This window comes from Phoca vitulina, unplaced genomic scaffold (genome assembly GCF_004348235.1).
Source record: "Phoca vitulina isolate PV1807 unplaced genomic scaffold, GSC_HSeal_1.0 scaffold8, whole genome shotgun sequence".
NCBI lineage: Eukaryota > Metazoa > Chordata > Mammalia > Carnivora > Phocidae > Phoca > Phoca vitulina.
In genome coordinates this window covers 17924190-17936092 of record NW_022589711.1, presented here as the reverse complement: position 1 = coordinate 17936092, position 11903 = coordinate 17924190, and the positions used below count along the sequence as shown (strand labels likewise).

At 37.0% G+C, this 11903-nt stretch overlaps 1 protein-coding gene across 3 annotated transcripts in view; it reads right to left on the bottom strand.

The window, feature by feature from the left end:
* Positions 1–1538: 1538 nt before the first annotated feature.
* The window catches only part of HTR1F (5-hydroxytryptamine receptor 1F), a 135180-nt gene continuing 124815 nt past the window's right edge, over positions 1539–11903 (bottom strand). For all 3 annotated transcript variants that reach the window (XM_032406331.1, XM_032406332.1, XM_032406333.1), the window contains one exon: positions 1539–3553. In XM_032406331.1, the coding sequence (XP_032262222.1) occupies positions 2399–3499 (1101 nt within the window). In that variant the 5' untranslated portion in view covers positions 3500–3553 and the 3' untranslated portion in view covers positions 1539–2398. The remainder of the gene's footprint in view (positions 3554–11903) is intronic.

Genomic DNA, 11903 nt, shown 5'->3' with positions numbered 1-11903 from the left:
TACTAAAAAGCATCAGTGACCACTCACTGACAGACAACCAAATTGACTGTAAACTTCCTTTTCTGACATTTAAAGTCAGCCACAATAATGGCCAATTTCTCTTTTCATCTCTTCTTTTGTCCTAAATAGCTGCCAAATGCATTGCTATTTCATGAACAAAAGCCATGAAGTGCTGGCAGGATTCACTCCTGTTGCCACCAACCGGAGTATGCTTTTCCATTTCTCTTACCCAAATGCTGTTTGTTATCGATACATTCTTTATGAAATTTTGCTGATTTTTCTCAATCAAATGTGATCAACTTTTCCTTTGAATCATCATAATTATGCACACAACTTCAATGCCAGAGCTTTGTTTTTTCTTTTCTATTATAACGTTCATTTGTTTCTTTGTTTCACCTTTTTATTTTTTAAAGTAAACTCTATGCCCAATGGGGTGAATGCATGACCCCGAGATCAAGAGTTGCATGATCTACCGACTGACCAGCCAGGCACCCCCTTGTGTTTCACCTTTTAAATTGTAAATGTGTTAAGGGGAGAAACTGTATTTCATTATTTTCTGTATCTTCCATACAGTATATCTCAATGCCTTAAACAGAATGAGAACTCTGTAAATATTTGTTAGATTGAGAGTAATGTGTCATAGATACATTAAAAAAATTGATGATTTCTTAAGTACCTGACCAGGAAATAATATTTAAAATACACATAAAAATGTAGCTTAAAAAAAGGAATGTATTGTTTTTCAAATGATCTTGGTTGATGGTATGCCTTCCAAAAGGCAGTCTATCAACTTGCTGGTTCAAATGAAATGAAATCTTCTCAGAAGCATGGTTATTTTATTTTTCAATCCTTCTATAAGTAAGAGAATAAATAGAGAAATTTATGGTATTGCTTTGGCTTACTGAACTAGTGGAGTGACTGGGAGATATATAAAAAAAATATATTTATAATTAGCATAATATGAATCTTTGCCTGTCGATTTCTACCAATTGAAAAACTGAGATGTTTTGGAAGTCAGTGGAAAGTTCTAAGAATTCCTGTCACATTCCCTCTAATAAAAGGGATATAATGTTTAAATTGAAGGTACGGAGCTGCTGAAGTGCCAAGTACCACTGAAATTTTAGTTAGCAACTGAACTTGTTAACATTAACAGAAACGAAATCTATTTTATATAAAAAAGACATTAGGAATATAATAACTATGGTGAGTAACCTAGGGTACTTAGTGCCTTAAATTGGATTCCTAAATAAACATGGGACAATTAGAACACCTTCCCTGCACCCCTCTTGAATTACTGTTACTAGACTAAGGTTTTGATTTCAAATGTTGGTAATACATGGTTAAGAAAATATTATTCTAGGAATTTGTTTTGAAAAAAAAGAATATAGGGGCGCCTGGGTGGCTCAGTCGTTAAGCGTCTGCCTTCGGCTCAGGTCATGATCCCGGGGTCCTGGGATTGAGCCCCGCATCAGGCTCCCTGCTCCGCGGGAAGCCTGCTTCTCTCTCTCCCACTCCCCCTGCTTGTGTTCCCTCTCTCGCTGTGTCTCTCTCTGTCAAATAAATAAATAAAATCTTTAAAAAAAAAAAAAGAAAAAAAAGAGTATGTCAAATGTGTACAGTTCTGTATTCAGGATTATTTGGCAATGCCTGACTCACTTTATGATTACTCTTTGCTATCTAAATACAAAGACAGTATCAATCTCTGACTTTGACATTTCCTCCAGTCATATTAGGAGTCCTTGTTTTTGTTTGTTTGTTTTGTTTTGTATAAAGATTTTATTTTTAAGTAATCACTATACCCAACATGGGGCTCAAACTCACAACCCTGACATCAAGAGTCACATGCCCTCCCGACTGAGCCAGCCAGGAACCCCAGGAGTCCTTGTTTGTTCCTCCCCCCTCCCGTTTTTCTCAGGATAAGATGAAGAGGGACAGGAATAGTTAGGTAGGAGAAATGTGTGCTTTGTGGGGAATTATCTTTCCTATAAAATAACAGAATCATATAATAAAACCATAGGATTATATAGAAATTACAGATGTTGTTAATTGAACACTCTCCTATAATTATTATAAGCCATAAACCTGGAAAATCACTGTTATTAATAATAGTAATTATAATATATATTTCCAGTTAGCCTGTTAGGGACATTGCATAGGCAAAGTATTGCTTATAAACAATAAATTATCTTCTCATTTGAGTACTCTAGAATGATGGTCAAAAGAAGCATCTTTTACTCAATAAGTTTATAGTCATGTTGCTATTAAAATATAAATTATATTCTTATAATTTTAGCAGTTTTAATTTATTTCCTTCTAAAAGTTTAAATGTTTTATTATTCAGCATCCATTTAGTTACTTCCCCTCAAGAAATCCCCAACCTTTTAATGATAAACTTTCTTTAACATCGGCATCGTACAAGCTTTTGGAATGCTTTCTTGAAGTCTTCATTAAAGATTGTATAAATCAGTGGATTTATAAGGGAATTGAGATAGCCAAGCCATGTCAAAAAATTTGACATTTCTTCAGAAATTTTACACTTTTCACAGACATTAACAACCAATTCTTTAACAAAGAAAGGCAGCCAACATATTACAAATGCACCCAAGATTAATCCCAGGGTAGTGGCTGCTTTGCGTTCTCTTGTGCCTGAGATCTTTTGCCTTCTCCAAGATTTCTCATGCTTGAATTCAGACCTGGGGCTTTTCGCTGTGCTATGAATTTTCTCAAAGTCTGTTGATGGATCAGATAAAGATTTTTCTAGCATGTAGGGTGTGGAGACTAGTCTAGTGCTTTTCTCACCACTCCCCAAAAGGACTTGGCCGTTCACCTCCTCCTTGGCAATCCTACTTGCTTGTCTCTTGTGGTATAACGTTTTTGCTGCTTTATATATTTTGTAGTAGAGGATCAAAATCAATGTCAGTGGGATGTAGAAAGCTCCAAACGTTGAGTAAATAGTGGAAACAATGTGGTCGTGTTTGATGATGCACTCATCATCTCGGCTAGTTCCTTGGTGCCTCCAGAATAAAGGAGGCATAGAGATAAAAATAGATATAATCCAAACAATTGTAATCATAATGCCAGCATGCTTGGGAGTCCTTTTCCTGGAGTACTCCACAGCATCTGTGATTGCCCGATACCGATCCAAAGCTATAGCAGAGAGATGTAAGATGGAACACGTGCAGCACGTGATGTCAATGCTCAGCCAGATGTCACAGACCACTTGCCCCATAATCCAGCTCTCTCTCACAATATACACAATGCTGAAAGGCATCACCAGGACAGCTACAAGAAAATCTGTGACTGCAAGGGAGCAAATTAAATAGTTGGCTGGGTGGTGCAGCTTCCGGGTCACAATAATTGCAGCAATCACAAGGGAGTTGATGGTCGTTGTCATCAGGGCCAGCCCAGAGAGAGTGAGGGACACCAGAATTTTGGATGGCATTCTGTTTAACAGTTCTTCTGAGGTCAAGTTTTGATCAGATGAGTTTAAGAAATCCATTTTTTTTTTTTTTGGTTTGTTTTAAAAGATTAATAGAGCTGAAAAAATGGATACCTGTAACAAAGGAGGAGAAAATCAGTTCAGAGAAGTCTTCAAAAATTGTTCTCTCCCTTTCAGAATAAATTTTTAAAAAGTATATGTGTATGTTTTCCCAGAATATTCTATGGACTAAAAAAAATGGGAGTTTAGATTATAGATTTTCTTTTTCTTTTCATTTAATTAAAAAATTCTGATGAGAACAGTAACAAATAATAACTTTCAAAACATTTCTTAAAATACAGCTCAAATAAAACAATTTTTATGAGTAAACTTAACCTACTACTTAGTAAAATCTCTACCATTATAGAATTGCACTTAAAAACTGTATTAATCCTAGCTATGTTTTTCCCTTCATCTATGGAGAAAAAGTTTAGTAGCACATGCCATTAATATATATATATATATATATATATATGCATTAGATAATGTAATGTAAGAAAATATATTAAAGGCAGTATTCAAAATCATAAACAATTTCGTACTTAATTTCAAGTTACATTGAGGACGTTATCATTGGGCTCATGGAGACTAAAGGAATTTTTAATGTATTTCATGTCAGGATATAAAGATTATAAAAAGGGAAATAAACAAAAAATATTTTTAGTATATCCCTAGCATTCTTGATCATTTTATGAAATTAGGAAAATGTCAGAGTGTTTAGTAGTCTTTGTGGATATAAGTAGTTAATTTGGTTTAAAAAGATGAAATAAAATTAGTTGGAGTCAAATAACCATAAAACACTGCCCATTAATACAGTGACATATATGACCAAGTAACTCACTTAACAAGGTGAACTTGCCAGCATGGAGACCTTATAATGGCACTCACTCTGAAATGGAAATTATTCTTCTTTATAAGTCACCATCATAAGGACCATGTAACGTTACTTCTGAAAGAGGACACCTCAAACATGGCTTATAATTTTTGCTTCAGTCCATGCTATTGCTTAATTATAAGTCAGACAGCAATTGGAGTGTAATGAAATCGGATTAATCTTTTTTATAAGATGTATTTATTTATTTATTTTTTGCATCAGCCCTTCTCTCTTTTTTATTTTTTAAAATTTTTAAATTTATTTTATTATTATTATTATTTTGATGTAGTGTTCAATGATTCATTATTTGCATATAACACCCAGTGCTCATTAAAACATGTGCTCTCCTTAATACCCATCACCGGGCTACCCCTTCCCCCACCCCCTCCCCTCTGAAGCTTCTCTCTTTTTTAATAATTCTTTTTTCTTTTTTTATGATTTTATTTATTTATTTGACAGAAAGAGAGCAAGCACAAGCAGGGAGAGTGGCAGAGGGAGAGGGAGAAGCAGACTTTCCGGTGAGCAGGGAGCCTGATGTGGGACTTGATCCTAGCACCCTGGGATAATGACCTGAGCCAAAGGCAGACACTTAACTGACTGAGCCACCCAGGCACCCCTCTTTTTAAATAACATTTAAAATAATAAGTTTAATAATTCACTTTTGCAGCTACCTATATTTTAGGAAAAGACAGAGAGAAGACAGAGATCTGAAGCTTTATTATTGTACCTCCATATTCCTTAAATTATTTTTATTTTAAAGTGGTTATGTTTCATTTGTTGGAACTGATAAAACAGTACTTTAAAATACTTAATATTATCATATTAAGTGCTTCCTATGAAGTGTGTGTGTGTGTGTATAATAGAACCTTGAGGTACAGCGTATCTAGTATTCTACTTGTGTTTGGTTACCAGGACTAAATTTAATTTTTATTTTCTGATATTCATTGAAGGCAGGTGCTGATGGCTTGCTCCTAAGCGAATTGAGTGGCACAAGAAATTTGAATACCTTCTACCCAGAAAATGAGTAGTTGTCCTGTGTGTAGTTGAGAAGGAGTTATATATCTACATTATTTATATCAGCACTTGCCCATTTATAAAGGGCAACTAAGGCAGCTCCAGATAAAGAATGGAAGCTAAAGTTTCCTTACATATTCTAAACCTGCGGTTCTCTGCTTTAGTTGGCCTCAGAACCAGCAGGAGGACTGTTAAAACACAGATTACTGGGTCCCACCCTTTAGAGATTCACTAAAACTGGGCTGGGGCCTTCACACCTGCATTTCTTTTTTTTTTTTTTTTAAAGGTTTTTATTTATTTGACAGAGAGATAGAGAGCACAAGTAGGCAGAGTGGCAGTCAGAGGGAGAGAGAGAAGCAGACTTCCTGCTGAGCGGGGAGCCCGACGTGGGGCTCGATCCCAGGACCCTGGGATCATGACCTGAGCTGAAGGCAGCTGCTTAACCAACTGAGCCACCCAGGCGCCCCACACCTGCATTTCTAACAAGGTCCCAGGTGTTGCTGCTGCTGTTAGTCCAGGGAGTAGGTTTCTGGGGAGAACCCAACATGGCTGTTACTCAGCTGTCTGTCTAATCCTTTTACTGCTATAGCGTCTGTGAATTCCTCTCAATTGAGAGCAGCTCTTACATTTCTGTGTACGACTTTCTCAGCATCTCTCTTTCTCACATTCTTATTTCTTGGAGTTTTCTAAATAGATGATCTCACTCTAGCTTTTCTTCTGATATTTCTGTGACTATTTTTTTTTTTTAAGATTTTATTTATTCATTTGAGAGAGAGAGAGAGACAGAGCACAACAGGGGGAGAGGAAGAGGGAGAGGGATAGGCAGGCTCTCCACTGAGCCGGGAGCTTGATGTGCTCGATCCCAGGACCTGGAGATCATGACCCGAGCTGAAGGCAGACGCCCAACCATCTGAGCCACCCAGGCGCCTCTCTGTGACTATTTTTATTGCTGTCTTTTTTGCAGTACAGCTCTTGGACCTCCAGCTCTAGGACTGTTATTCCCCTCCCCCAACATTATTTCCACTCCTTTCAGCCTGTAGTGAGAGTTAGGTCTTATGCCCATATTTCCTAAATCCATACTGGATCACAGGGCCTGAGGTATAATGGTGTGATCATCTGTACCATCAGGATTGTCATGAAAATCCTTGCTATGTGCTTTCAATATCAGTGGACCTCACAGTCTTTATAGCTATTTACCCTGGAAATATGTTTAGGCAGTCAATAGTCACAGGTGAAATGCTTACTCCAAGCCAATTAGACATATTAGAAACATGGTAGATTAATTAATTTCTACCTTCCTTCTAATTTTCCCCCATCCTCTCATTATCAAACTTGTACCAAATATTCAGTTAAAAAACTAAATATTTTCCTGATTGGTTAATTCTTTCCAACAGTGTTTAGTGTTTAATTAATTAATTTATTATTTAGCATTATGGGAATTTATCTAGTGTTTATTTAGTGTTATGCTGTTGATTTAAAAGTGATGACATTTTCCATATTATAAGCAAAAATAACTTTCCACTTTAATTTGCCTGATAAACAGTTTTGACATAAAAGTCTCTTCAAGAGGTAATTCTGAAATTACATTTTGAATAGAATATTGAACAAGAGGAACTGTTTGGAAATAGTTATGTGTGTTTTCATAATAAAAATGAATTCTGTCAGTAAATGGACCAGCTTGAAATTAGCAGGTGAATTATTTGACAATTCAACTGAATCCTCTAAGAATCATATTGTAGCATTTAAATTAAGTTCAGTAAAATGGTAGTTAATGCTAAGGGAAAAATCAAAATGTGTCATACAAATTTGATTGTGGTTTTTAAGAAATCTTACCATTATTAAATTTAGAAAACTAATCTTCTGATAGTTGTTTTTTATCAAAAACAAAGAAAATAGGAAAACAAATGTAAGCAATCTCAATTGGGTTTCTTTTTGTTTTATTTTCCTTGCCACTTAGAATTTCAGTAAACCATCTACCTTCATTAATTCATACATGACCTCCAATCAGATTCTTTCCTATTCCTTTACATCTTAAGTTCCCACTGTGAGTCCTTACAGTGCTAGGGACCACCTGTGGGTTACTGGACATAGACTATGTCACACATTATTCTCCTACTCTTAGAACATAGATTGCATTCTATATTTTGAATGTCTTCCCTGGGAAATAGTCAGGATTACTTGTTAAGCAGAGCCTGTAGTCCCATCAATTGTATGTAGCCTTCTTGATAATAACAAATAGAAAATTTTCCCCAGGCTTTACTCAGCATGAGTATTTGCCAATTTATTGATCTAGCAACATGATGCATTTACTCCTCTATTTACACGGTTTTTTTTTTTTTATGCTGATTTATGTTCAGCTGTCAGTTTGATCTTAATGTCCAAATATATTTCATTCAAATTAAACTATAAGTTCATAGAGGCATAGTTTGGTTTACTTTATATTGTAAATAACATTGGGGAGGGATGTCATACAAAAATAGTTTTAATAATAACATTGTAAAGATAAGAAAATAAAATTCAGTTCTATCAAACCTCTTGAGAACCTACAGGTTAGCTGCTTCAATTAGAATAATAATAATATTTATCCTTTCTGAGTGTTTCTGCAGGGACTGTGCTAAGTGTTTTCCATATGTTAATTCATTTAATCCTCACTGCTAATCTATGAAATAGGAGGAATTATTTTTTTAAAGATTTATTTATTTTAGAGAGCAAGAGGGGGAGGGAAAGAGGGTGAGGGAGAGAATCTTCAAGCAGACTTCCTGCTGAGCACAGAGCCTGGTGTGGAGCTCAGTCTCATGACCCTGAGATCAGACCTGAGCCAAAACCAAGAGTCGGGGTCTCAACTGATTGTGCCACCCAGGCACCCTGAGGTAGGTGCAATTATTGTTTCTCATTTCATGGATAAGAAAACTGAGTTACCAAAGTTCAATAAACTTCTCTATGATGATAACATAACAAATAATTGGTAGAACAAACCCATTCCCTTAATCACCATTTTCCTGTCAATGAAAAATTTCTTATTTTACTTAATGACTCTGTTATAGTCATGAGATCTGCAAAGTAACTACTTTTTTTGTAGTTACTTTCCAACTTTTGTAGGAAAGATTTTGTTATAGAGTAAGAAGTGTTTTCAAGTATAGGCAAATATCCAGTAGAATGAACTGCTTATTTCTTTATGGGGATGTTTAAAATAGTGACTATGTCAAAATATGTAAATTGTAATAGAAATGTGTTCATAGTGTTTTCAATTTTTTTTTTACTGCCTTTCTAATTCAGAGACTTCCTTTGTGTTTTTATTATATTTCTTTGCCCCCATTTATTCCTTTAAGAAATATTTACTGAGTGCTATTTATGTGCTGATTAATCTGCTAGGTATAAAAGAATGGCAAAAAACAAACGCACAAACATACCCCTGAACAAAACAAAACAGCAAAACAACACATTGTTCTTATTTTTAAGAATCTAGCACATTAATGAAACAGCCAAACATATAATACAACAATACAATGCAATAAGGGTATCATAGAGTGTGTTTAGTACCCTAGAAAAATTGATGAATTAATCATACCATGGTGAAACAGTGAAAGACTTTCCAGGTAGAGGGGAAAGTATGAGCAAAGGCAGAGGCATAAAAACACAAGATGTGGACTTTTGCAAGATGGGGGCATAAAGATCCTGAATTCACCTCCTCCCATGGACACACCAAATCTACAGCTACATATGGATCATTTCCCTCTGAAAAAGATCTGAAAATTAGATGAACTGCTTCTCCACAGCAAAGGATTTAAAGACCACATCCAGAGAGGTAGAAGAAGCAGAGATATGGTCTCACCAAAAACCCTGTCCGTGGTGTAGCGATACACAATAGGGTGGGATCTCACCAGTCTGGTTCTTCTCCTGGAGGAGCAATGTGTTGGTGCCCCACATTAGGCACCTAACCCCTGGGATCTGCACTGGAGAGATAAGTCTCCAAAACATCTGGCTTAGACATCTAAGGGACCCAAAGTGTTATAGAAAACTGAGATTTCCCTTTGAAAGGACTCTGGTGTGGTCTCACTTGCCCTGAGACCCAGTGAGAAAACAGCAATTTGAGAAGTGCCTAGACTATAGGTAAAGGAGATTCATTTGCTAATCTAAAAGCATCTGCTGGAGGGGCCCAGGGCAGTTGAAACTCTCCCTGGAGACAGAGGCACTGGTAGACACCATTTTTGCACATTTCACCATCTTGGCACATTTCACCCGCCCTCCACGGGTAGGGAGCTTGACATCACACCCTTCTGCTATCTGGCTAAGACAGGCAGGGGTGAGTGGTTGCAGCACTATCACACTGCCTTGTGGAAGCTGGAGAGCCCAGATGGTTGCAGCACTTCCCTGTTCCCTGGCTGGGTCAGGTGAGCATGAGTGGTTGTAGTGTTCTCCAGTTCCCCAGCTAATGTCAGTGAGCAGTGAGTGGTTGTAACATCCCAGCCCCGTCCTAACTGGGGCTGGTGAGCATGGGTCACAGCATTCTCCTGCTCTCGACTTAAAGTCAGCACACATACAGACAAGGCTCTTTCCCATTGTATTCCTGAAGCCTGTGGGTGCCTGCAGTCAAGACTTCCCTGCTGCCATCCTGAAGCCTGCCAGAGTGCCCCACCCCCTGCACTTTAACTTTCTAGCTAAAGCCAGCAGGCACATGCAATCCACACAGAGGATACCCTTTAATTGCCTGGCCCTGGTGGTTGAGGGGGCTGGAGTTCCTGAACTCCCAGGAATGTAACAACCAGAAGACAGTCTTGGAGGCCACCCCCTCAGGGCACTACACAGACAGCATACTGAAATACAACCTGAGACTTTCTATGAAAAAGGTCAGTTTTCTTAGCCTGGAACATCAGCCTGAGGGACAGGCTTCAGGTTTCCCATACAACTAGAAGCTAAGGAGGTGTTTCCAAAATATAAGCAGGGAGAAATTATCCTTGTGCACCCCAGCCTCCCTATAGCTTGATGAGATCTCCCAGAAAGGAGCTTTACACTCATCTGGAGTCCCAATTTTTTGAACTGTCACCTATGGGATACCTCCAGGTCTCCTCATCCAGAGGTTAGCAGGGATTTTGATTGTGGCCCCACGTGACTGTATATATTTGCATACTTTAAAAGCTGTTGCCTCAGGGTCTGACTTCCAATCAGGCTGAAACTAGGTGCTAAATGAGATTCCTCCCCTTGGATCATTGACAGGTCTTGGTATACCCTCCACAACTAGGGCGTATCAAGAATAAATCAGGTGGTTTAGACAATCACAAAGGTTTGAGAGACAACCAAAAGCTAGGTTGAACAAGAAGGATCATTACCTACACAAGTATAAAGAATGAGAGAGAAAGAGAGAGAGAGAGCTGTTTCACCTAATACATAGAAGCAAACACAGAGAGTCAAGCAAATGAGGAAACAAATATTTTCCAAATGAAAGAAGAAGACAAAACCTCAGAAAAAGTCCTTAATGATAAGAAGATAAGTAATCTACCTGGTAAAGAATTCAAAGTAATGGTCATAAAGATGTTCACTGAACTTGGGAGAAAAATGGATGAGCACAGTGAAAACTTCAAAGAGATAGAAAATATAAGAAAATATCAAACAGAAGTCACAGATCTGAAGAATACAATAACTGAACTGAAAAATATACTAGAGGGGTTCAATAGCAGATTAGATGAAGCAGAACAGATCAGTGAGCTGGAAGACAAAGCAGTGGAACTCACCCAGACAGAGCAGCAAAACAAAAACAAACAATTTCTTAAAATGAAGATAACTTAAGGGACCTATGGGACAACATCAAGTGGAATAAAATTTGCATTATAGGGGACCCAGAAGGAGAAGAGAGAGAGAAAGGGGCAGAAAACTTATTTAAAGAAATTATGGCTGAAAGCTTCCCTAACCTATAGAAGGAAACAGACATCCAGGTCCAGAAAGCCCAGAAAGTTCCAAATAAGATGAACCCAAAGATAGAAACCACACCAAGACACATTATAGTTAAAATGTCACAAGTTGAAGATAAAGAGAGAATCTTAAAGGTAGCAAGAGAAAAACAAATTGTTTACATAAAGGAAACCCCCATAAAGCTAACAGAAGATTTCTCAGCAGAAACTTTGCAGGCCAGAAAGGAGTGGCATGATATATTCAAAGTTCTAAAAGGAAAAAACTTCCAACCGGGAATATTCTACCCAGCAAGACTATCATTTAGAATTAAAGGAGAGATAAAGTTTTCCAGACAAGCAAAAGCTAATCACTAGTAAACCAACTTTATAAGAAATATTAAAGGAACTTCTTTAAGCTGAAAAGAAATAGCAGTAATTAATAATAAGAAAATACATGAAAGTAAAAATCTCACTGGAAATGGTAAATATATAGTAAAGGCAGTGGGTTAGTAACTTTATAAGTTACTGTGAAGGTTAAAAGACAAAATTAGGAAAATTAACTAAAATATAATTAGTGAAGGGAAAAAAATAAAAAGACGTAAAGTGTGACTTCAAAAATATAAAACATGGGAAGGAGCAGAAATATAGAGTT